This window comes from Mauremys reevesii, linkage group 2, assembly GCF_016161935.1.
Source record: "Mauremys reevesii isolate NIE-2019 linkage group 2, ASM1616193v1, whole genome shotgun sequence".
NCBI lineage: Eukaryota > Metazoa > Chordata > Testudines > Geoemydidae > Mauremys > Mauremys reevesii.
In genome coordinates this window covers 93208355-93232751 of record NC_052624.1, presented here as the reverse complement: position 1 = coordinate 93232751, position 24397 = coordinate 93208355, and the positions used below count along the sequence as shown (strand labels likewise).

The following is a 24397-nucleotide window of genomic DNA, read 5'->3' as shown; positions in this document are numbered from 1 at the left end:
TAATAGCAGTAGCATGTATGTATAGACGTCCTTAAATAAAGAGCAATATTACCACCCTTCTAGAAAAGACGGTTACTCACCTTTGTAACTGTTGTTCTTCGAGATGTGTTGCTCATATCCATTCCAATTAGGTGTGCGTGCGCCGCGTGCACGTTCGTCAGAAGATTTTTACCCTAGCAACACTCGGTGGTCCGGCTGGGCGCCCCCCTGGAGTGGCGCCGCTATGACGCCGGATATATACCCCTGCCGACCCGACCGACCCTCAGTTCCTTCTTGCCGGCTACTCCGACAGTGGGGAAGGAGGGCAGGTTTGGAATGGATATGAGCAACACATCTCGAAGAACAACATTTACAAAGGTGAGTAACCGTCTTTTCTTCTTCGAGTGCTTGCTCATATCGATTCCAATTAGGTGATTCCCAAGCCTTACCTAGGCGGTGGGATCAGAGCGAGAATGTAGGACCGCTGAGCCAAAGGCGGCATCATCTCTAGACTGTTGGACCAATGCGTAGTGTGACGCAAAGGTGTGGATGGAAGACCAGGTAGCCGCACGACAAATTTCCTGGATTGGTACATGGGCCAGGAAGGCGGCAGATGAGGCTTCAGCCCGAGTAGAATGGGCGGTGAGATGTCCAGCCGGAACATGCGCCAAGTCATAGCATGCCCGGATACAGGATGTCACCCAAGAAGAAATTCGTTGGGAGGAGACCGGCATGCCTTTCATCCAGTCTGCGACCGCTACAAAGAGCTGAGGCGAACGTCGGAAGGGTTTGGTTCTCTCAATATAAAAGGCGAGAGCCCTACGGACATCCAAAGTATGCAGTGTTCCCGACTCGATGAGTGCGGCTTTGGGAAAAAAACTGGGAGGCAGATGTCTTGATTAACATGGAAGGCAAAGACCACCTTAGAGAGGAATGCCGGGTGCGGTCGGAGCTGTACCTTGTCCTTATGGAATACCATATACGGGGGACCCGCGGTCAAAGCGTGGAGTTCCGAGACTCGCCTAGCCAAGGTGATAGCAACGAGGAAGGCTGTCTTCCAGGAAAGGTACAGCAGCGAACATGTGGCTAAAGGCTCAAAGGGGGGACCCATGAGCTTAGCTAACACCAGGTTTAAATCCCAGGTAGGGGTTGGGCGTCTGACATGAGGGTACAGCCGCTCTAAGCCTCTAAGGAACCTGGAAACTATGGGGTGCGAAAAGACTGAAGTGCCAGACTCGCCCGGGTGGAAGGCGGAAATAGCTGCAAGATGTACCCTTATAGACGAGATCACCAGGCCCTGCTCCTTGAGGGACCATAAGTAGTCCAAGATAGTGGGGATAGATACATGACCAGGGAGAAATCCACACTGAGCGCACCAATGGGAGAAGCGCGTCCACTTGGCGAGATATGTCGTTCGCGTGGAAGGTTTTCTGCTTCCCAATAGCACTTGTTGTACTGTGGTGGAACAACGCAACTCAGATTGGCTTAACCAGAGATCAGCCATGCTGTCAGATGAAGGGACTGCAGGTCCGGGTGGTGAAGCCTGCCAAAGTCCTGAGATATGAGGCCCGGGAAGAGTAGCAAGGGGATCGGATCTGCCACGGAGAGGTCAAGCAACAGGGTGTACCAATGCTGTCTCGGCCACACTGGAGCGATCAGGATTAGGTGGGCTCTGTCCCTGCAGAGCTTGAGGAGGACTCTGTGGACGAGTGGAAACGGAGGGAAGGCATAAAATAGGTGCCCCTTCCACGGAATTAGGAATGCGTCCGAGAGGGAGCCCGGAGAGTGACCTCGCAGGGAGCAGAACACCTGGCATTTCCTGTTCTCTCGGGAAGCAAAGAGGTCTATGTGGGGAAACCCTCACTTCCAGAAGACAGAATGGAGAACGTCCGGACGGATGGACCACTCATGAGACAGGAAGGATCTGCTCAGTTGATCTGCCAGAGTGTTCCAGACTCCTGGGAGAAAGGATGCTATCAGGTCTATTGAGTGGGCTATGCAAAAGTCCCATAGTTGAATCGCCTCCTGACAAAGGGGGGAGGATCATGTCCCGCCCTGCTTGTTTATATAATACATGGCTGTTGTGTTGTCTGTGAAGACTGAGACACAACGACCTTGCAGATGGCTCTGGAACGCTTGACACGCCAGGCGTACTGCTCTCAGTTCTCGGACATTTATGTGTAACGCCAACTCCTGGGACGACCAAAGGCCTTGAGTGCGAAGGTGCCCTAGGTGAGCCCCCCCCAGCCGAGAGATGACGCGTCCGTTGTCAGGGACGCGGAGGGCTGTGGTGGATGGAATGGCAGGCCTGCACACACCAGGGATGGCATCCGCCACCAGTCGAGGGAGCCTAAGATGCTCGGTGGGATGGTGAGTACCATGTCTATGGCGTCCCTGCCTGGGTGGTAGGTTGAGGCAAGCCAAGTTTGACGGGGACGCATGCGCAGTCTGGCATGCTTTGTCACGATCGTGCATGCTGCCAAATGGTCGAGGAGGCCGAGGCAACTGCGGGCCGAGGTTGTCGGGAAGTTTTGAAGTGTTTGTATAAGCGATACGATTGCCTGAAAATGAGGTAAAGGCAAACTCGCCATTGCAAGAGTGGAGTCTAGAGTGGCCCCGATGAACTCTATTCTTTGTGTAGGCACTAGAGTACATTTCTCCAGATTGATCATCAGGCCTAGACGCATGAATAGGTCCTTGATGATGTGCACATGCCTGGTGACTTGTGCCTCGGAGGTCCCTCGAATAAGCCAGTCATCGAGGTATGGAAAGACATGTATTCGACGACAACGGAGGGAGGCTGCGACCACCGCCTTGCACTTCGTGAAAACCCGAGGGGCCGTGGAGAGGCCAAAGGGAAGGATTGTGAACTGAAAGTGTTGGCGGTTCACCACAAACCGCAGATATCGTCTGTGTGGAAATGTGGAAATACGCGTCCTTCATATCGAGAGCAGCGTACCAATCTCCGGGATCCAGGGAAGGGATGATTGTCCCCAGGGATACCATGCGGGACTTGAACTTCTTCTTGAACTTGTTCAGTCGTTGCAGGTCTAGGATAGGCCGAAGGCCACCTTTTGCCTTGGGGATTAGGAAATATCGGGAATAAAACCCCTTGCCCCTTGATTGCTCCGGTACCTCCTCTATAGCTCCAATCGCAAGGAGCCTGCGGACCTCTTGTAGGAGGAGTTGCTCGTGAGAGGGGTCCCTGAAGAGGGACGAGGAGGGGGATTGGGAGGGAGGGGGTGAAATAAACTGCAGGCGGTATCCACACTCCACCGTGCGAAGGACCCAACGATCCGAGGTTAGTTGGGACCACGCAGGGAGGAACAGGGAAAGGCGGTTGTAGGACTGAAAAGGATTCAGGGAGACAATTGGTACACTGCTCTCGGGCGCACTCTCAAAAGTTTGATTTGGGTCCAGTAGGTGGCTTGGTGGGACCGGTATTGTTACCCCCTTGAGGTCCAGACTGTCATCTGCGGTTGGTACGACCTCATCGTCTGGCAAAGTCCTGTCTTGGCCTAGGCGGGGGGTAGGAGCACTGAGGTTGGGAGTGGAAGGACCTTCTTTGAGTCTGTGGCGTATGCATTCCGAGCGAACGCATGATTACACGATTGTCTTTCAGACTTTGTAGCCTGGGGTCTGTCTTTTGTGAGAATAGGCTCTGGCCATCAAATGGTAAGTCTTGAATAGTATACTGCAGTTTGGGTGGCAAGCCTGACACCTGAAGCCACGAGACACTTTGCATGGCGATTCCAGAGGCGACTGTTCTAGCTGCCGAATCGGCAGCGTCCAACAAGGCTTGTAGAGAGGTCCGCGCTACTTTCTTGCCTTCCTCCAACAATGCTGTAAATTCCTGGCAGGAGACCTGTGGGAGCATCTCTGTAAACTTCCCTACTGCCTCCCAGGTATTGTAATTGTACCTACTAAGCAGGGCTTGTTGGTTCGCTACCCTGAGTTGGAGGCCTCCCGCAGAATAGATTTTCTGTCCCAACAAATCCATTCGTCTGGCCTCCTTTGATTTTGGGGCGGGGGCTTGTTGGCCGTGGCGTTCCCATTCATTAACGGACTGTACAACCAATGAATAGGGAGGGGGGTGCACATATAAGTACTCATGCCCCTTGGAGGGCACCATGTACTTCTGTTCGACCCCTCTGGCTGTCGGTGGGATAGATGCCGGGGATTGCCAGATGGTATCTGCCCTAGCTTGGATCGAACGAATAAAGGGTAGGGCTACTCGGGTTGGTGCCTCTGCCGATAATATATCTATCACCGGGTCCTCAACCTCTGGAACCTCCTCTACTGGCAAGTTGATATTTTGGGCGACACGCCACAGGAGGTCCTGGTGTGACCTGAGGTCAATGGGAGGTGGGCCTGATGATGATGTCCCTGCTACTGCCTCGTCCGGGGAAGAGGAGGAAGAAAGTCCCGGGACGAGTGGGTCCTGAAGAGACTCCTGATCCTGGTGGACATCCGGAGCCGGGGGAGCCTGGGGGTCCGGTGCAGGGGCAGGAGCTTCCTCCGTACCAGCAGGGGGAGGTCTGCTGACCGTGGCTTCTGGCACGCGGTGTTCCGAAGTAACAGAGCATGATGTCACAGCGGGTTCACCTTGGGCTTGGTGATATGCCCAAGGCGTCCAAAAGGGCCACTGTTGCGGTCCTTGGTCCAGGCCGTGGGCTCCTTGGGTGGCCCTGCTGTGAGTATCCGAATCTCCATAGGAGGCACTGTCCACATGGGATGAAACGGATGCATGCCATGATGGCCATGGAGGAGCTGAGACTGTTTGGGGAGGGCCTCTGCATCTAGTCGATCCGTCTCCACGTGGCACCAGAGAACGGTACTGGGAGTCGTACTGGTACCGGGAAGGAGATCGGGACCTGCTACTGGCGCGGTGCCGGGAGGTCGACCGGAGTCTCGAATCCCTATGCCTTGATCGGCTGCGAGACGTACAGTGCCGTGATCGGTGCCGGGACCTGGATCGGTGCCGATAGTATCGGGTCGGCGATCGGGATCTCGACCGGTGCCATGAGTACGACTGGTACCTAGATGGAGAGCGGTACTGGGACTGCGAGCGGCACCGAGACCGGGATCGATGACGGGACCGAGAACGTCTGCGGGATCTGGATCGTGACCGACGACGTTCGGTGGTGCCGGGCGAGGGTGGTCTCAGCAGGGCAGGCTTGCCTATTGAGTGAACAGCCCGCACTGGCGGTGCCGGGGGTTGAGGCAGCCCGGGGTCCGTCAAGGATTCCTTTTCTTATCCGGCGTGGAGGGCACGATAAGCTCAACCACGGCGTGCGCCGGGGAGCTGGTAGGCACCGGACTCGACGGCTCGTGTGAGACCGGAATCAACGGTGCAGCAGGTGTTGGTGCCGCAGCAGTTGACGGCGCCGGGCGGTCCGACTTAGATGAGAGCTCAGACTGCGGCGCAGGCACGGGGGCCGCAGGAGTCTTATGCTTCTTGACCCTTGGGGAGATTGAGCAGTGCCGGGCAGGAGCCTGGGCTGGTGATGGCTGGTGTCGAGGAGCCTTCACGGTGCCAGTGCGCTCCAGTGCAGAAGAGGCACTCGTCCCTGGTGCCGTGGTTGGTGCCGAAGATGGAGGAGTGAGAGCTGCCTCCATCAGGAGCTGCTTGAGTCGAATGTCCCGCTCCTTTTTCGTCCGGGGCTTGAATGCTTTACAGATACGGCACTTGTCTGCAAGGTGGGATTCGCCCAAGCACTTGAGACAGGAGTCGTGAGGGTCTCCTGTGGGCATCGGCGTATGACAGGTCGAGCACGGTTTAAAGCCCGGTGAACCGGGCATGGGCCCCGGTACCAGGTGAGGGGAAGGGGCTAAGCCCCGATCCCTCTTAACTATATACACTAACTACTACTAAAACTAATAAAACTAACTAGAAATATAAAATATTGAACTATATACACAATAACTATGAGAAACGAGCGAATAGCTAGGGAGGTGGAGGTCAGCTAAGCCGCGCTCCACTGTTCCAACGACCGACATGGGCGGTAAGAAGGAACTGAGAGTCGGTCGGGTCGGCAGGGGTATATATCCGGTGCCATAGCGGCGCCACTCCAGGGGGCGCCCAGCCGACCCACCAAGTGTTGCTAGGGTAAAAATCTTCCGACGAACGTGCACGCAGCGCGCGCACACCTAATTGGAATCGATATGAGCAAGCACTCAAAGAAGAAGTAGAAAATACCAAACTATTAAGTTATATCTTGACTAAAAACAACACAAGTGAATACAAATATATTTCTAACAATTTACCTCCTCCACCATGAAAACTCATCAACACCTGACGTGTTGTTCTAAGTATTAAATTCCTTAAGAGCATGGGAAAATATGCAGAACTAATGCCTGCCATCTCTCATTGGCATACAGTATATCTCAACTGGGGACTACAACAAGAAAGAAGCATTCAGAATCCTGCCTTTAAATGAAGAAAAACCAAATGTAGTAGCCTTATAAGCAATATTCAAAAGATAATTAAAATCAAGAGATGGGCCTACATCATAAAATTCAAAGGTGAAATCCTAGCTTCACTGAAGTAAATGGCAAAATTCCTATGAACTTAAGGGAGCCAAGATTTCACCCCAAATGAAGACCCAGATCTGTATTTGAACTCACCCACAGCCTGGGGGCGGGGGTTGGATAAGGGTGTTGGTTCAACCCAATATAATAGAAAGACAGAGGCCCGCCACAAAATTCAATGATAAAAATCTTCCAGCATGAGTACTCACTCATTCATAATAAGTGTATTGCTGCATTCAGAACTTTGCTTAGCAACACAAAAGGCTAACAAGAACTTCAGGTGTGATGTCTGCTTCACCTATTTCATCTATTAAAATTTGTCTAGATGTGGACTAGAGATAAGAGTCACTCCAGTTTGGCCTAGGGTCCATAGCCTCCCCCCAGTACTGTTATGGATATATGTGTTTGCAATATAAGACTCATTGTCCAGCATCTATAGTGAAATCTGTCTTAAGCAACTTCAAGTAGAAACCAGTCATAGAGTGGAGGTGGTCTCTATCTAACAGTTGAATATAATTGCACTGGAAACTACTTAGAAATACTTTTAAATGGATGTTGATGATGGGATTGCCTACTGGAGGTTGCTTTGGTGCAGTTTTCACTCTAAGCCAAAGATGTATCTCTGACCTGGGTAATTGGAGGATGCTCCTAAGGTCTACCATCAACAGTAATCAAGCTCTTAATGTCATTTCCAAGTTACGGGCAGAGCCATACAGTGTCATTATGTTTACCCTCCTTCCCCTGCTCCATGCCAAGATAGGAAGTAATTCTGCTTTTCCTGTTCAACTGTCCAATGATCGTTTCAGCCATCTGCTTTAATACAAAAAGTCCTTCATAGAAGCCCATCTAAATAGCAAACCATTAGAGAATAAGATGATTTATTTTAGTTTCACTGCACTGTCACAAGTTTTGAGTTTTAATAAAGTAAAAAAAAAAAACATAAGGATTCGGGAAGTGCTGTAGCTTACCTATGTGAAAACTCTCTTTCCTGCCAGTGCTTTCTATCTCTGCTGACAGACATTAGAACATTCCTTTCATCTCCTTTCTCCTCTTGCAGTTTAACTTTGCCCCTGAAGGAGTATTTTCTTTCTCAAAGATAGATTATGTATTGCATGCAACATGAAAATTTACACATTTTTCCTGTTGCCATCTGCAAGGCTTTTCTACCTGTGTTTTTTTTTTAATTGAAACAAAAAACCTTGCTTGCCTTTTCATTTTAGATAGACAAAAGGGATTTAACTTTTCTCTTGAAGAGTAAAATATTAAGAGGTACATTTTCATGAATGCTCATTTGAATTGTGGAAACATATTAGAGTATTTTCTCCCAAACTTCTCAACCTGGTGAGGCCCAAATGTGGGACACAATGTGTGACAAAGACCAAAAATGAAGCAGACAAAAAAATGATTCATGCAGGAATATATTGAATCATATGGGGTTCATTTCTCTCAAAAAACTCTTTTCTGTAACCCTGTGTGACTCCAGGATATGCAACTTCAGAAAAACTTTATGGGTCAAATTCTTCCTACAGCTATGTGTGTGCAACTGAGCTGAAATTGATGGGAACTGGGTGCATGTATCAGGGGCTAGTATTTGGCACTGAACGTTTTTACATAAAGAGAGGACATTATAAAAATAAAGCTGAAAGATGCTCCGCATGGAGGGGGGGGAAGGGAAATTTGTGAGAAAGGGAGGTGTAGGGAAGCAGCAAGATTTGAGTGTTCAGCATTGACCTAACTGCTCCTATTGAAATCGGTAAGAGTTTACCATTTACTTCAGTGGAAAACGACTTAGGCCAACTATGATAGCTTGCCCAGTCTCAATTAGAAAAAACATAAAGGGCCTGTTCACATCTCCTATAGTCCTCAGAAACTCCTTGGTAAAGAAGTAAGAACAGCTAGCCAGACATTTTCATTGCAGAGCCTGCTGTCAAGCAAAAGACCATGCTTCAGGATGAGTGGCTCCCATTTTGTTTTGCTTTTACAATAAAAAGGCCTAAAAGCGGAGTTTACGCAACACTCAGAGTAAACCTAAATCAAAACCATATTCATATAGATGCTTTAACAGTAATATTTCTAACAGTGGGGGGTTGCAAACACTATCAAATTAATGCTCATATTTTAGGAGAAGCAAACTAAAAAATTCATGAACTGGTCCAATACATACCAATTGCCCTGCTACTAGAACAAACATGAGCATAGGTGTCAACTGTCAGTCAAACATCCATTCACAAGATGGAAATGCCAGAACACATCGCTTCATTTTTTTAAAAGTTCTATCTAGAAAGAAAAATTAAATATTCCAACCTGGAACAGCTATCTTCCCTACTGTTGGATGATCCATTTCCATGATAAGTCCATTGTGCAGCACCTAAAAAAGCACATACATAAACCACAAATATAATTAATTAGTAGACTCAAGATGAAAATAGGCAACATCAGTACAGTCATAAAAAGACATTATAAAAAATATTAATTCACTAAAATTTTCTATTAGTTGCAGGCCAACATTGTCAAAATGAAGTACCTTAATGTTAGACACCTAAAACTTATTTATGTATCTAAATAAGTGCTTAAATACGTTTTTTTTGTGTGTCTAATGTTCAGTATTTCAGTTTGAAAATCTTGACCTTATTTTTTTTCAGTCAGTTTAATTCCCAAGTTGTAATATTATTGGAAATCACTAGAAGGCTTTACTGCAGATATTCTTACTGAACGCATAGGCATTTAGATCTTGGCTCCAGGTGTGCAGGGTTAAGTCCGAGTAGAGGAGCTCCCACCATCTTTAAACCCTTCGGGCAGTGATCGGTTCTTTTCTGTGTTTGTATAGCGCCCATCACAATGGGGCCCCAGGCCTTTGGGTACTATCATAATATAATTATTTACTACTACTAATAAATAATAATAGGCAGGGAGTGGACAGAAAGTGGACAAAGCCTTGGCTCTGCCCCGCCACTCACCCCCTCAAATATGCCAGCCAGCAGGGCTAAATCTGCACAAAGAGTAGTGACCTGACCTGATAAGCCATGGATTTGATAGGTGGCTCTGCAAGGTCACAGATTCACTGGCACTCCCCTCAAACCACCCTCCGTGCAACTGTGGATGAAACCCCCAATAAGCACATTTTTAGCCAGTATAGACACTGAATGGTTTCAGACGCCTTGGATTATTTCTTTCAGTTTTAATTTCAAATAAGGTATAGAAATGTTCCAAAAGGGACTAGTAAATAGCACCACATTTTTTAACCATTTACATTACATAAAGATATTAAAAACGTATGGGTAACATATACTCTCCTGTTTTTTTCTGTCATTATTCAATTGCTCTTGAACTTGCTAGGGAACAAACTATGCAATGTTCTGCTATTATCCTTTAAGAGGGCTAAATGGGTAATTACACCGTGTTTGGTCCGTGTGTGTGTTTTATAAGGAGTATATGCCATAGCTCTGCCAAGGGTATATCTTCAGTGGACCTGTCATCAATCACAAATGGAACTTTTGTTTTTCCTTTTTATTTTTAATCAAGAAACAAATATCTAATGAATATTAACATAAAACACTGATGGTTTTTGTCATTCCAAATCCCAGGCAGATGTGTATTTTTCCTCTGGCTACCCATTTATATTTTTTCCATTATTCTACCACTGGTATGTTAATAACATAATCAGAATTTTTAAAACCATTAATTTTGTTAATGAAAGTCTACATATAGATAAGCTCTTGCCAGCCAATTTTTAAATTTCTGATATAGTGACCAGTGCGGCAGTGGATTATCTGTTAGGGTCTTAACAGAGTTATGGTCTCTAACTTTAATAGAGAGAATGGCTAGGAAAATCTCATTGCTAAAAAAGTAGTGTCAAAAAGTCTCATTTTCTGAGGTTACTCTGTTTAGCTGGCAGTTGGAAGTATAAAGCATATTTGATGGAAGACATCAGAGAAAGAAAGGCTGTTAGCTACCCAATAATATTATTGAAAATTCAGCCTCTTTTCTTCTGTCTTAATAAGGAAGTTTTTCTTGATCCATGTTGATTTCGTTAATTCTTTTAAGTCCAAATCCAGCAAAGCAGGTAAGCACATGTTTAACTCAAAGCCAAGAGAACACTCATGTGCTTAAAGTTGAACGTGTGCTTGGCTTTGTTGGACTGAGGCCTAAATGAAACATTTAGAAAGAACATTAGCTGTCATAAAATAGCTATAAAACTCTGTAAGAATTAGTCAGGGCTAAAGGATTTTCCCAATTTCATTGTCTCTAATTTCTTTTTTGGTTAATACAGACTGCTGCTTATAACACTTGGCAAAAATTCTTATCTTTGTGGAATCATATGTCATACGCCCCTTTTTGCGCTTAAATTAAGTAATAAAAGCTTATTTCTTCTGTATCTCTATTCATCATCAATCTACCTAATTTGTTCTCATTCACACAGAAGGTTTGTTTAAGATGTAGTCATGTTTCCCCCTCATTTTCGTAGTTGATACAGTGTTGATTTTATTATTATTACTTGTGTTCTTGTCGCACCTAGGCATCCCAGTCATGGTTGAGGGCTCTAGTGGACTAGGTGCTGTGCAAATACAGAACAAAAAGACAGTTCCTGCTCCAAAGAGTTTATAATCTAAGTATAAGAAAAGAGACAACAAATGGACAGATAGACTGACTTAGAGAGGAGTACAAGGAAACAATGAGACAATAACATCTCAATACTGAATGACAGATGATAGGGTGGGGATAGGCCTTACAAGTGAAGACAAGTAGCTTACTTTTCATGGATGATACAGAAGAAGGAACCAGGGGAGGAATGCAAAAAAAGGGGCGATATGGTCAAAGTGATGGGTTAGGAAAATATCAGTGGAGCAAGGTTGTATTTGTAAAGACCAGTGAAAAAGATGTTGCAGTAATCAACAAGCAAGATGATTACAGCCTGGATGAAAGTTCTAAATGTGTGGATGGATAGGCAAGGCCATATCTTAGAGATGTTATGCAGAAAAAATCTGCAAGATTTAGACTTATCCAGGGTCCTAGAGAGAGGCTCAAGTGAAAGATGGGCCTGAATGAAATGCTGAACATCCATGCAGAAATTTCAGCGAGACAGGCTGAGAGTTTTCCCTCTCGGTGTGATAGTTTTCTGTAATATGCTGGAATCCTTATCGCTCTTATATTTGCTTTCCAGAGTTATTAATCCTCACACCTATTTAGTTCCATCCTCTCTCTCTTTTTTTGGAGTGATGCAATGCTTATCAATTAGCCCCAAAACAATGGAATTGTCGAAAGAGTTGATTTTTTTCTCACATCATTAGTATTATGTCAAATAAATATGTAATTTCCTGTCTCATTTGTTCTATTATTGGGGTTTCCAAAATAGAAAACAACAAGGAGAATGACTGAGTCTTCATTGTCTCTTCCCTACAAGCATCCTATCAATTTTGAGGTTGCTCCTTATGGACACATTGTCTCATGACGCAACACCACCTATTCCCATACCATCCCAGTGAACAAGCTAATGTTTACTCCATTATCCATCAGGGAAAAATAAATTCTGGAGAAGGAATTATAGGGTGGGAACAAGAGGCCTGATCCTCCACTACTTCACACCTTGCGGTGCTCATTTACACCTTTTGAAAATTAAATGACAAGTGGATGCAACTTGCTACCATTCTGACTTCGGAGAGTCTTCCCCTCACTTTGTATTCACTTTGCATAGTTTAAGGCCATGGAAACCAGGCCCAGAAGATATAATTTGATGGGGTGCTGCCATCCTCAGGCATCTGCTGAGTTAATATTACAGGAGAACCTCAGAGTTACGCATACCTCGTGAATGGATGTTGTTTGTAAAGCTGAACAAAACATCATGGTTGTTCTTTCAAAAGTTTACAACTGAACATTGACTTCATACCACTTTGAAACTTTGCTATGGAGAAGAAAAACGCTGCTTTTAACCATCTTAATTTAAATGAAACAAATACAAAAATAGTTTCCTTACTTTGTCAAATCTTTTTTTAAAAAGGACTCATACTAAAAGAAGCATTCCAGTCAATAGATTGAGGACCTTCCTATCTTTTGGAAGTCATCAGAGACTTTACAAGCCAGCAGTCTGTAACATCACTGCTACACACCTTATCCAAGAACAAGATCTCGCTGTCACACAAACCTTCATTGTAGAAGCTGATGCCTCCAGTATAGCAATCGGGGCAGTCCTCTCCCAGCAACTTGGTCCCAAACGAGCGTTACACCAGTGCGCTTATTATTCAAGCAAATTAACTCCCACAAAATTAAACTATGAAATTCTTGATAAGGAACTCCTGGTGATAAAAATCGCCTTTGCAGAATGGCAGCACTACCAGGAATGAGCTCACCACCCAGTCAAGGTATTCACTGGGCATAAAAAAATGGAATTATCTACTTCGGGTGAAAGCCTTAAACCAACAGCAGCTTCGGTGGGCCCTGTTTTTCTCATGATTGCCCCCTGATGATTGGTCTTAACTTCTCCCCTGCACATAATTTGCCTACAACAATGCAGACCATATGCCTACTGGAAAAAGCCTTCCCCACCCGTTTTTTGTTGTTGTTTTTTTTTTAGTTTGTTTTTTTTGCCTACCCTGGGTACCATCCCTGATTCCATCTGTAATTACCCATGTCCTCTCCCAACCTGGCCGCCTCAGACCTGATACAGCAGATTCACTGGGCCAAGGAAGAATTGAAAGAACACCTGGGAAAGGCAAGGGCAGACTACACACGGCATGAGGACCTGCATCAACAGCAAGGCCTCACCTACTCTGTGGCTCTCCACAGAGCATCTCCACATAGACAGACCCGCTCGCAAACTGCATGTTCGATTCCTTGGCCCTTTCAAGATCCTATGACAGGTTAATTCAGTCATTTTTGAACTACAACCCTCTGAAGGTTCACCTGGTGTTTCATGTATCATTTTTGAAACCCTGCACAAAAAACACTTTCCTTCACAGGACCTAGCCAGGTCAAGGGCCATGAGGAATATATGGTTCACGAAATTCTGGACTCTACACAGAAATGTGGAAGGCTCTCGTACCTTGTTGACCGGGAGGGTCCTGAGGCACACACACCTGGGAACCTGCGGAAAACATACATGTCCCCCTGCATTTGTATAAATATTCCATACAAATCACCCCGAAAAGCTTGGTAAGCGCCAACCTGCCACACAGTGACCTGCTAACTGTCATCAGGATAGGAACAGAGCTCTGACAGAGGATCCCAGTCCTTGAATCTGATTGGCAGAATGCTGGGTGTCTTGATCAGTTCACTGCTTCTATGTAAACCCAGCACATGAACAGAAAGTTGTCCATGCAACTGGGTTCTCCCTGCTTTGGACTGCTTCCCCTGAGATACTTGCTCTGACTGCCTGCTGCTGATCTCCTGGTAACCTGACCCTGCCTGACTCCTGGCCTCGGTTTGCCCTCTGGCCTGTCCCAGATTCTGATCTCCTGGTAATCTGATCCTGCCTGACTCCCAACTCCTGCTCTGACCACCCATGTCCTGGTCCTGACAATGTGTTAATACCAGCTCATGTAGGATACCCATGCTAGCTTTGCTTGAGCTTGAACTAAAAATAGGAGTATGGTCAGGGTAGCAGGAGCAGCAGCTCAGGCTAGCCACTCAAGTATGTACCTGGAAGATCTGGGTATGTTCAGTTCAGTGAAAGTACTTGTCACCGTTAATGTTAATATTGTAGATGCTAAATATGTTATTTCTCTTTTTAATCACATTTTAAGTCTTAACTCTTTAAACGTCAATCAGTTTAAAAAATGAGTTGGCACAGAGAGAGAGAGTATATAAGGAAGTTTAAGGGAAGTATAATTAATATTAAAATATTGTACTGCTACCATAATATAATGTTAAAATTGACATATATGCAAGAGAGTCATGACATTCAAAATTAAGGTTCCCATAGGAACTTTATCTCTGCTCTCTTCTGAGGTAGGAGTCTTTCACTACAAGCTTATAGTGCATATACAGTAATGCAGCGTGCCACAAGGACTTTCATAGGTCATCTCTGGGGAGCAAATAAAACATTTATGGTGCCATGGTATTGACTTTATATTTGTTGAGATACTTAGACAGACAGACCTTCACTACCCATGGCATTTCCTATTTTAAGTATAGGAAATACTGAAAATAGCACAGTCAATAAAACTACTATCATGAAGTAAATGTCTCCAAGTTGGTTTGAAGGATCCACGTTGATCCTCTTAGATCTTCAAAAGCTCTTGAGAATTGTTGAGGCCCAAAGATGGATTAAGTAATTCTTCAGGGGAAAAAAAAAACAACCTTTGGGAATCAAATATCAAATATTGAGATTTGTAAGAAAGAAACAAATAGTCAAGGGGTTACTAAGGATTAACAAGAATTTGTCTCCCTCTCTGCCTTGGAAATGAATGGCCTGTTTCATTCAAAATGAGCAAAATACTCCAATTTGGTTACAAAAGGTAGCAAACAGACCTGATTCTACAGTACCTTATACCTTTTATGATACGTATACAAGTGCAAAGGCAAATGTAAAATACTATCAAATCAAAATAGTTCTGTTTGCATTCACATTGCAGAGGCTTAAATGACCAAACGAGGGGCAGGGGATGGAGAACCAGGCATGCCACACTTGCACTTTTTGACACCAATAAGGAGGTATTTGACTGCCTGTTGGGTATTTGGCAAAAACTCTAAGTACCATGCACATTTCTTGTTTCGACTTTGGTCCATCTCAATTAGCATGTAATTAGGAATATGATTATCTAAGCAAGTGGAGCTTCTCTTTGGTTCATAAACCAGCCAGGTCCCAAATTCATCCTAGTTGATTTTTACTTGAGACACATAGCACCCAACTTCCAACCATCAACCACAGGAGGTACAGGAATCAGACAGATTGCAAAATGTAATGCCAGAAAGAAAAGCCCAGTTGTTTTTTTTTTTAAACATTGTTCAATATGGAGTAATATGTGCCAAATATGTATGAACTCTGATATTACTATTTTATAGTATCGTAAATTTAACAGAAGGGATTATCAGTGCCACAAAGGAAATGATGTAACAGCCCACTTCATATCTCTATAGCCACAATATAGCTGGTTGTGGGTAAATGTAATTATTACTCCTAGCTCCAAACCACAAGGAAGTGATATAATTGATTTTCCTGGATCTGCTAAATGAAGAACCATAACCATAATTACCCAGGAAACAAGTAACAACGTATGGTGTGATCTGATACATCATAATGATATTGTGTGATGCACACTAAAAACACTTCTCCCCCCCCCAAAAAAAAGAAGAAGAAGAAGAAGGTGGCTTTAACTCATTTGAAATCAAGCTTTAAATGTCTCACCTTTCCATTTCATTGATTGGCCTGCTGGGTCTTGTATTATGGTAAACAGGAACACATTATTTTTCATATCTCTATCAAGGCCCTCTTTTTATCTATGCAACAGTCCCAAACTTTTCAAATCTCTCTTTATATAGTTGTTCTTTTGTGCAACTAAACATTTTAATCACCTGTCTTTAAATCTCCTTTATTTCATTTTTGAAATAGTACCTATTTTTATGAGAATACACATATTTTGTTAGCAGGTGGCTCACTTTATTAAGCTCTTTTGGAACTCATGAACGAATGCAATCTGGTCTTTTTGCTTGTGTCTTGTTACTCTTTATCAGTTTGTTCCAGCAGCTCCTATTTTGACACATCAGTTTCTGATGATACCTCATCTTCACTAACTGAAAAGGGTAGGTATAGAGTAATTTCCCTAACATCCTCTGTGACACAAACTGATGAAAAAAATAATTGTTTCTCTGCAGCATCCTTATTCTCCTTAATTGATCCATGTTAGTCCTCTTGATTCCTTTGCAGATTTCCTGTTTCTGATACACTTTTTATTTTCTTGGGGTAGGGCCTAGAGTTCTTTTTGCTAATTGCTCTTTACAATCCCTCTTAGCCCTCCTAAAATTCCATCTGACATTATACTTGCCGTAGTTTACGTTTCTATTGACTTCACGGGGTTGAATTTTCACTTTCTGAAGGACACTTGTTTGGCTCAAAAAATCCCTAATGAATCTTGCCATACTAGATTATTTCTTGCCTTCCAATTCCCTTTCTTGTTTTGTTCCTTTGTGCCTTTGTTCTACAATAGAATACTTAAACTTTCTCTCATGCTGAGTCTGAGGATTTTAGTTTCCTTATTTTTTATTTCAGTCTTTTGACTGACTTCTTAATTTTGGGCACTCCTCTCAGAGCACTGAACTTAATTATTCTGTGGTCACTACTTTGACTGTCGGTGGTCTATAGCCACCATTGTGACTCAATATCAGCTATTTTAGACCATTCCTTTGTTTTATTTAGGACTAAGTCAAGAATAGCTACTCAATGTGTATGCTCTAGAACTAACTATTCCAAAGAAGCAATAATTTAATGTGATGATTTGAGAAACTATTTCCCTTAAACCTTGTCCCACTGTGATATTTGACCAGCTGAAGGTAGCTGAAGTCACCCATTATTACTGCCATATTAGACTTAGTAGATTCTTTGATCTCTCAAAATATTTTGCACTCAATATCCGTTTCCTGACCAGACGGCCAGTAGTATAGCCCCTAAGCTACTCCCCCAGCTCTATGACCTAATCTGTCCTTCCTGTACATAGACAGGCATTACAATATCCTATTGGTTTTTGTCTTTCCACTATTCTTCCGTAATGCCTACTATGCCAATATTCTCTTTCCTTGCCAAGAATTCTAGATTTTTGTTTTTTGCTTTATGGTGTGGTGGGGAGGGGCAGAGGTTGGCCATCTGCTTCTTTTTTATTTAACTCTTTAGTCTGACACCCTGTTAGCTTTCCTGAATTTCGCTCCTTCATTTTTGCTGTAATTTCATACTTTACTTAATACAAAGATGCCTTTTGTTACTGATCTCCCTACCAGAAGTCTTTGTGCAACCTGAGTGTTCCTCAACCTCTGCCAGCTTTTCCCCAGCTTCTATCTTAAAAAATCCACAAAACCTTGTTCATTTTCTGTGCCAGCAGTCTGGTCCCACTTTGTTTAAGGTGAAGCCCATCCCTTTTATATAGGTTCTCCCTTCACCACAATCCCCTCTTCTGGACACCACCTTCTCATCCATGAACTAAAGTTGCTGAAGTTCTCCCTGTGGTGCTAAACCTCCATATTAGTCCAGAAGCATTTCAAAGGAATTTACTATCAGGGTCAAGGACCCAAGAATTCTCCATGTTTCCAGGACCGCTCTCCTATACCTCCCTATTTTATTAGTCCTAAATATATACCTCAACTGCAACCATGAACTCCTAGTACTCATTAGAAGTTTATCTAGATGTCTCCTGAGGTCCACCACCTTTACACATGATAGGAAAGTCAGCGAGTGGTTCTCACAGTCAACAGGTACCCAGTTATTAATATTTTTAGAGATTTAATTCCCTAATCCTTCTTTCAAATTAAATTACTGTGGGAATACTTGATTAAGATAATATTTAGAATGTTTTCTGGGTTAATTTTTATTTTTCCTTTGTACTCACTTCTACAAAATAAAAACCAATGAACAAAAGACCCCACACCAAACTGCATCACCAGCCATGACAAAACACAAAAAAAGTCAGATTAAGAAATCAAAACAGTGTTAGACAATGAAAATCATTCATAACATAATAGAAACACTTTCACCATTGTCTAATGGACAAACACATTCTTAGAGAAAAGGCCCAAATTCCATTTATTCCTCACAGTAGATACGAGACAGCTGCTAAATACGTCTATATAAATCTCAGATGTTTTCATCAGGTGTATTGGAAAATAATGAAAGTGACAAGAGAAAGTGTTTTTACTCTAATAGCAGATGGTATACAAGCAAGGGGTCAGTTGTGGAATTCTTTCAGAGAAGCAAATATTTCAGAAGGTTTTGTTATGACAAGCCATGACAAGCCATAATTAGTATCTGTGGGGAATTATAGAGGGATCTGAAAAACAGAAATTCATAATTTAAGCCAAAATTTTCAAGCGTGAATGGCTAACATTAGTCTCACAAATCCATAGTCAGTCACCTACATAAAATGGCTTGATCTTTGGGTGCTCAGTGCTTCTGAAAATCAGGACACTCCTATTAAAGTACTTAAAGACACACCTTAAAAGGGCTTGATTTTTAGCAGGTGGATGCTCAGCACTTTTTGAAAATTTGGCCCTTTTAAAGGGTCTCCAGTTGGGCACCCAAAGACTGATGCACACAAAATCACTAGTCACTTTTGAAAATCTGGGCTTTTGGGAGCCTAATTGTAGGCATTCTGAATTGAAACTTAAATATATATATATATACACACACACACACATACATACAGATATATATATATATACACTCACATATACATACAGATATATATATATCTTTGGCCAGATTCTCTGTCCCAGTCTTCCCCTTTGGTAAGACTCTGGTGGTACAAAGGTGATGGAATCTGGCCCTATATTCTCAGTTGGGAGTATCTATCACAGGAGTTTCCATAGTGGAGATAGAAATCCAGGGAGGTAAGTGAATGTTGGGTGGGGTGGAGACGTGGCCAGAGTATGCTGTGCTTCAGCTATCCCTAACTGGCAGTCTCTTGGGGAAGGTTGCCAGCTGGCACAGATTAAATCAAGTAAGTTGCTCTAATTTGAACCAGGGACGGACAGGAGTCAGGGGCTGTAACTGGCTCCCTGACGGACTCCCGCCTCATAGCACAGAAACCTCATATATCTGAGAATCTGGCTTAATGAGATTAAAAATATTAATTTTTTTAAATTTACTTTTGTTATCAACACAACCTTGGAAACTAAAACTAAAATGTGATTTTAAAATGACATATGTGCTTCTCTGCTTGTAAATTCTATATTCATGGTAGTACTTATGCAAAAAGAATGGATTTGTTGCCATCCTGGTACTTTCTGGTTCATGAGTGCCAGCCTGAGAAGAAGGAAGTATTTGCCATCAAAGCACAGGTACAGTCAAAAGATCGAGTTTTATTCCCAACTTCCTGTGTGGCTTTGGTCAAATCATTTAGGGCCAAACTAAGTTACTCCTACTCCATGTTAAGTAGTACTTTAATCTGGCAAAAGCCCTACCGAAGACTGAAGTTAACGGGACTATCAGGGAGTAAGGGACTACTCAAAGTAAGAATAGAACCATCTAGTCTTTAATCTCTCTATACCTCATTTTTCCCTACCTGTAAAACAGCGATAACGATACTTAACTATCTCATCGGGCTGTTGTGAGGCTTAATTTATTAACACACATAAAGTACACTGAGAGCCTTGGATGAAAGATGCTATGAGAGTAAGTAGCTGTTATTACTAAGACAAACAGGAAAAAATTCTGGTCCAACTGTTGTGTATGCCTCTTTCAGTCATAAGAACTAACAATTTACGCCACTTCTGGTGGTATGAGTCACAAGTTTATCACATTCCATCGCCTGATTTAAATAATTAAAAATGTTACATTTAAAATTAAAAGCTTTCTTTTACACTTTGCGTATTTTAAAAGAGACAACAAATCTAATATAAATGGTAAAAAACAAAAGCCAAGCAAAGAAATATGTGCACGCAGATGAGCTGGAGTGGATGAATGTCAAAAATAGCACCATGAAAGGCTTTCATTTTATTTTATTTTATTTTCATTCAGATTTCATATTAAACAAAAATAATTTTCCAGATGTTTTCCTTGTGGAGACAGTCTTGGAAAAGTAAATGGATATAAATGTATTGCTAAGGCTGAAAGGACCCTGGGCTCCAATTGGGCTTCACTCCTGCAGCAGGAGACTGGAAAGGAAGGAAGATAAAGAACCCTGCCACTACCACCACCACACACATCCTCTGTATGTGCAATGTGTCAGTTACATCTGGGGTGTAACCCGATGTTTTATAATGCTACTCCTTCCCCAAATCCTCTAAAAACCATGTGCTGGTCTAATAACGATGGAGATGAATTTGTTATGGTTTTTACGGTGAACAAGGGTTTTCTATAAATGAGGTTTTCTGAAGTATCTGCACCATGGGATATGTCATGTGTTGTTGCAACTCTGAAGTGCAAACTTTAAGGTGTGTCTGGTCAGATACAATTTATAACAACTGTTATAGCACAATATGCCTGATTTTCCAACCCTTACCCACAGTGAGTAGTCCCAGTTAGTAAGTACTTCTCTAATAGCTGTTCTGTTAAAGAAATCATATGCATCTTCTTATATGCACATTTATGTTATGGAAAAATAGATTTGTAGAAGAAAAACAAGTCTCAATAGTCAGTGAGCCTTGAATACTCACGACCTTACTGCCTGGGCTAACAGTAAGCAAAGGAACCATTAACAGCAGCATTGTACCATTCATGCTAATATTTCATTCGGTTTTTGAGGGTCCATGGAGGCCTCACCTGTTTCTCCATGCAAAGTACGTAATCAGTATAGATTTTCCAATCTTATACACCACACTGAGCTCCCGAGAGCCTTACTTTAAGTACCCCATCCATCTTTCACCTGCTCTATAACTGTTGTGGCTTATTTATATATCATTCATTGTTGTGTTAGAGCTGGCCTGTCAGCTCAAGGTACTCACCCCTCCCACAGCTATAAAGCTTGCTCACCCACAGAGGAATGCCACTTAATATTGGCACCTGCTTAGTGTTGTAAAGTAAATCCAGATGGAACTGTCTCCCTGCATACTGTAGTCTTGCTGTGGAGAGAAGGATTCTCTACCTTCCCCACAGAAGCAGTTCATTCCTATAAAATCCTGAAGTGATCTTTACAACCGTTTAGAAGAGGTTCTCTGTGCTCTTAGTTGGAATTGTAGGGTTTTGGCCTAAGTTATAGGCATCATGGAGATGACTGCAATATAAAAACACAGATAGATGAGCTAGACAAATTTTGTGTGGATCAGCTTGAGTTGTTTGTCTTTCTCTCCTGTGCAACCATAGGAACCAACTCGAACGTTCAGAAAACAGTATTTGGTGTGTTATGACCATTGTGGGGCCTGATTTGCATGGTACTTCACTGACACTGACCTCAAGGTCAACAAGTCTTAAGAGATAGGGGACTTCTGTCAATCTCATGTTAGGTTAAGACCCAGGAGTGAGAGTCCTGCAAGGTATCTGCTAAGAAGTAGAATTAAGAAGCAAATAATTTCCCTTTATTTATCACTTCTATTCATTCTATCAATGCAGTTCTTATCTGCAGTTCTAGTTAAATTTGAAACACCATTTTCCAATATAAACCTCTAATTTCCAGGGTTTTATTCCTTAACTATAATTTTTTTTCAAATTGCAGTAGGATGTATGAGTTCTAAGGACAGCCAACGATTTTAGACCTATGAGCACATACATAAGAGGTGATTTTCTGCAACAAACTTTTTGAGCTTTACAAATATTAAAATTTTAAAAAATATAATGGCTTTAAAAATATTACATTCTATATCTATTTAGTCAGCAATCTGGACTAGATAAGCACTTAATATCAACAGAAAAAGAAAAATAGATCTGTTGTTACTATTCGATATTTGACTGCTGAGCATGTAATATTCACTTTTTTTTGTTTTTATAGATTTTTAAATACACCAGTTCACATTAACTTTTTAGTAGCTCCAAACTTTTCCTACTTTAAAGTCAATGGGGGCTATGCTATTTACCTCAATGAGACAAGGACTGGGCTCAGGATGATCAAATATGACCAAATTATCATTATCTTGACTACTTCAGTACAAACTAACCAAATAGGCAGCAATAAATGTCGTTGGCTGTTATAACACACATTTTATATACGTTATATATGTTACTTAACGGAAAAAAACTTAAGAGAACACCATAGTTTTCTCAAACCATCCAAATATTAGGAAGTCTGCAAATTCAAAGTTAATTATATATTTTAAAAACCCTTTGAAACATTCAAAAGTTTGGAAACGAACAATTCAGTTCCCCCACACATCTTCCAAACTATTCATCCAGCTACAATTTTGTATGCATGATTCACCATGCTATGCTACACTTCTGACATATAAGATACCTACTTTTTGTTCTATCCTTTAAGAGATCTATAGCACACACTCACAACCACTGTGTCTGGGGCTAAGACTCCTCACATTACAACATTTTATATTTGAACTCCCAAATACTTTTAGGGAATTGTTCTAAACAATTTTCCTGAACAGTTAGGCCCATTTTCCTACAGAAATAATTTTTGTGCTGAAGAAATGGTAGCCCCCCCACTGCTCCATGTGACACACTCTCTCTTTCTTTCAGGCAAGGCCTATACTCAAAAGTTAAGTCAACCCAGCTACATTCCTCAGAGGTGTGAAAAATCCACCCCCCTGAGCAACGTAGTTAAGCAAGCCTAATTCTGTGTAGACAAGTGCTGGGGTGATGGAAAGAATTCTTCAATTGACTCAGCTACTGCCTCTCAGGGAGGTGAACTACATATGCCAATGGGAGAATTCCTCCCATCGCTATAGTGAGTGTCTACTCTGAAGTGGTACCGTGGTGTGGCTGTAGCATTTCAAGCATAGACAATCTTTCTCTTTCTATCTCATTCCCACTGTATTTCCCTGCCTGCTGCTTCCCCTTTCATGACTTTCCATGACAGGAGCATGTACAGTTTATAAGATCTACCTCTGGACCATAATTTACATAGATACCACTATTAAAAACTTATTGATTTCACCAATAAACTCCGTAGAACAATGGCACCACTGCTCCCCAAAACCAACAGATTAAAACAAACTTGACGTTTATAAGGCAAGTTGTACAGGAGTTATGATGTACCAAGGAAAGGCAGGAAATTATTACAGACCTCTTCATTTTTTGAACCTCAAGCCTCCTGACGTCTTACTCGATTTACATGAAAATTCTCACAGAATTCTTCTTGACATAAATTCACATATGCAAATTTTCTGATCAATCTGTTTGTTTTTTAAGTTAAGCGGGTTGTGATTAAATCGGATTTATAATGAAAGACCACCTTCAATTTTAACGATGGAAAAACTAGCATCTCGCCCTAGTACCACAGCTAGGCCAAACACTATGATCAGATAAAATAAACAATAATCTCTCCTAGTGAAAGGATTTTTTTTGCATACCAATATGACTTGAAGCAGAGGTTCAACATAACTGAAATTGCTATTTGTATGTAACATTTTTGAGACATTTCAGAACTCTCATACTTCAGTATAACTAGGTTTGGCAGAATTGGATTTTTATTTTTGTATAATTTTGATGGATAACATCAATGTTTATTTTTAAGCTTTTTTTAGATTTTTATCGATTTAACTTTTCACAGTTGCAGGAAATTATAGGTGGCAGACAATTATTTAATGAAGTAGATGTTGAGCTTCAAAAAGTTAAAATTTTATAAACTGTTAAAACGCAAATTGTCACAATCATGTCAAAATGTACAAAGTAAATATCCTTAAATCAAGAAAATCATACCTGTCTGTACTATTAATTTGCAAGTCCATTTGTAACAAGTCTATTCCAAAATCTAACTCACTGCGTTTTGACTCTAGTAGATTTTCAAGTAGCATCTTTCCTACTTTGCTGATCTGTAAATTTCTATAATTACTGATGGAAATATATAACAATGTTTCACTACATCTGAGTTCACTTTAACTAGATTTCACCGTAATAAATATTTAGCGCATATGCCAGAAATGGTTTATCATGTCAAGTCATATGCACTTCTTTAAATATTTCCTTTCCATAATAGCTTTTAATTTTTAACACTGCTATGTGGACAGAAAATAATGAAAGAGAATTGAATGTAAAAATTGTATAGAAATGAGATCTCATTTAAACCTGCCAAAGTAATGGAAATTTAAAACACTGGTCCCTATCCTGCAAATTGTTTCATAAAATAAAACCTCTGCTCCACTGAAGGGC

General features: G+C 42.2%; 1 protein-coding gene across 9 annotated transcripts in view; it reads right to left on the bottom strand.

Moving 5' to 3' along the window:
* SUGCT (succinyl-CoA:glutarate-CoA transferase) overlaps window positions 1-24397 on the bottom strand; it is a 658579-nt gene that overhangs the window by 233804 nt on the left and 400378 nt on the right. For 7 of the 9 annotated variants that reach the window (XR_005594438.1, XR_005594440.1, XR_005594439.1 and 4 more), the window contains exon 13: window positions 8815-8878. Coding sequence is in view for 4 of the 9 variants with exons in the window: in XM_039525907.1 (XP_039381841.1) it covers window positions 8815-8878 (64 nt within the window). In the remaining 5 variants the exon portion in view is untranslated. Of the gene's footprint in view, window positions 1-7478; window positions 7581-8814; window positions 8879-24397 lie in introns of all 9 variants that reach the window. The other 2 variants (XR_005594442.1, XR_005594441.1) reach the window with 1 other exon arrangement.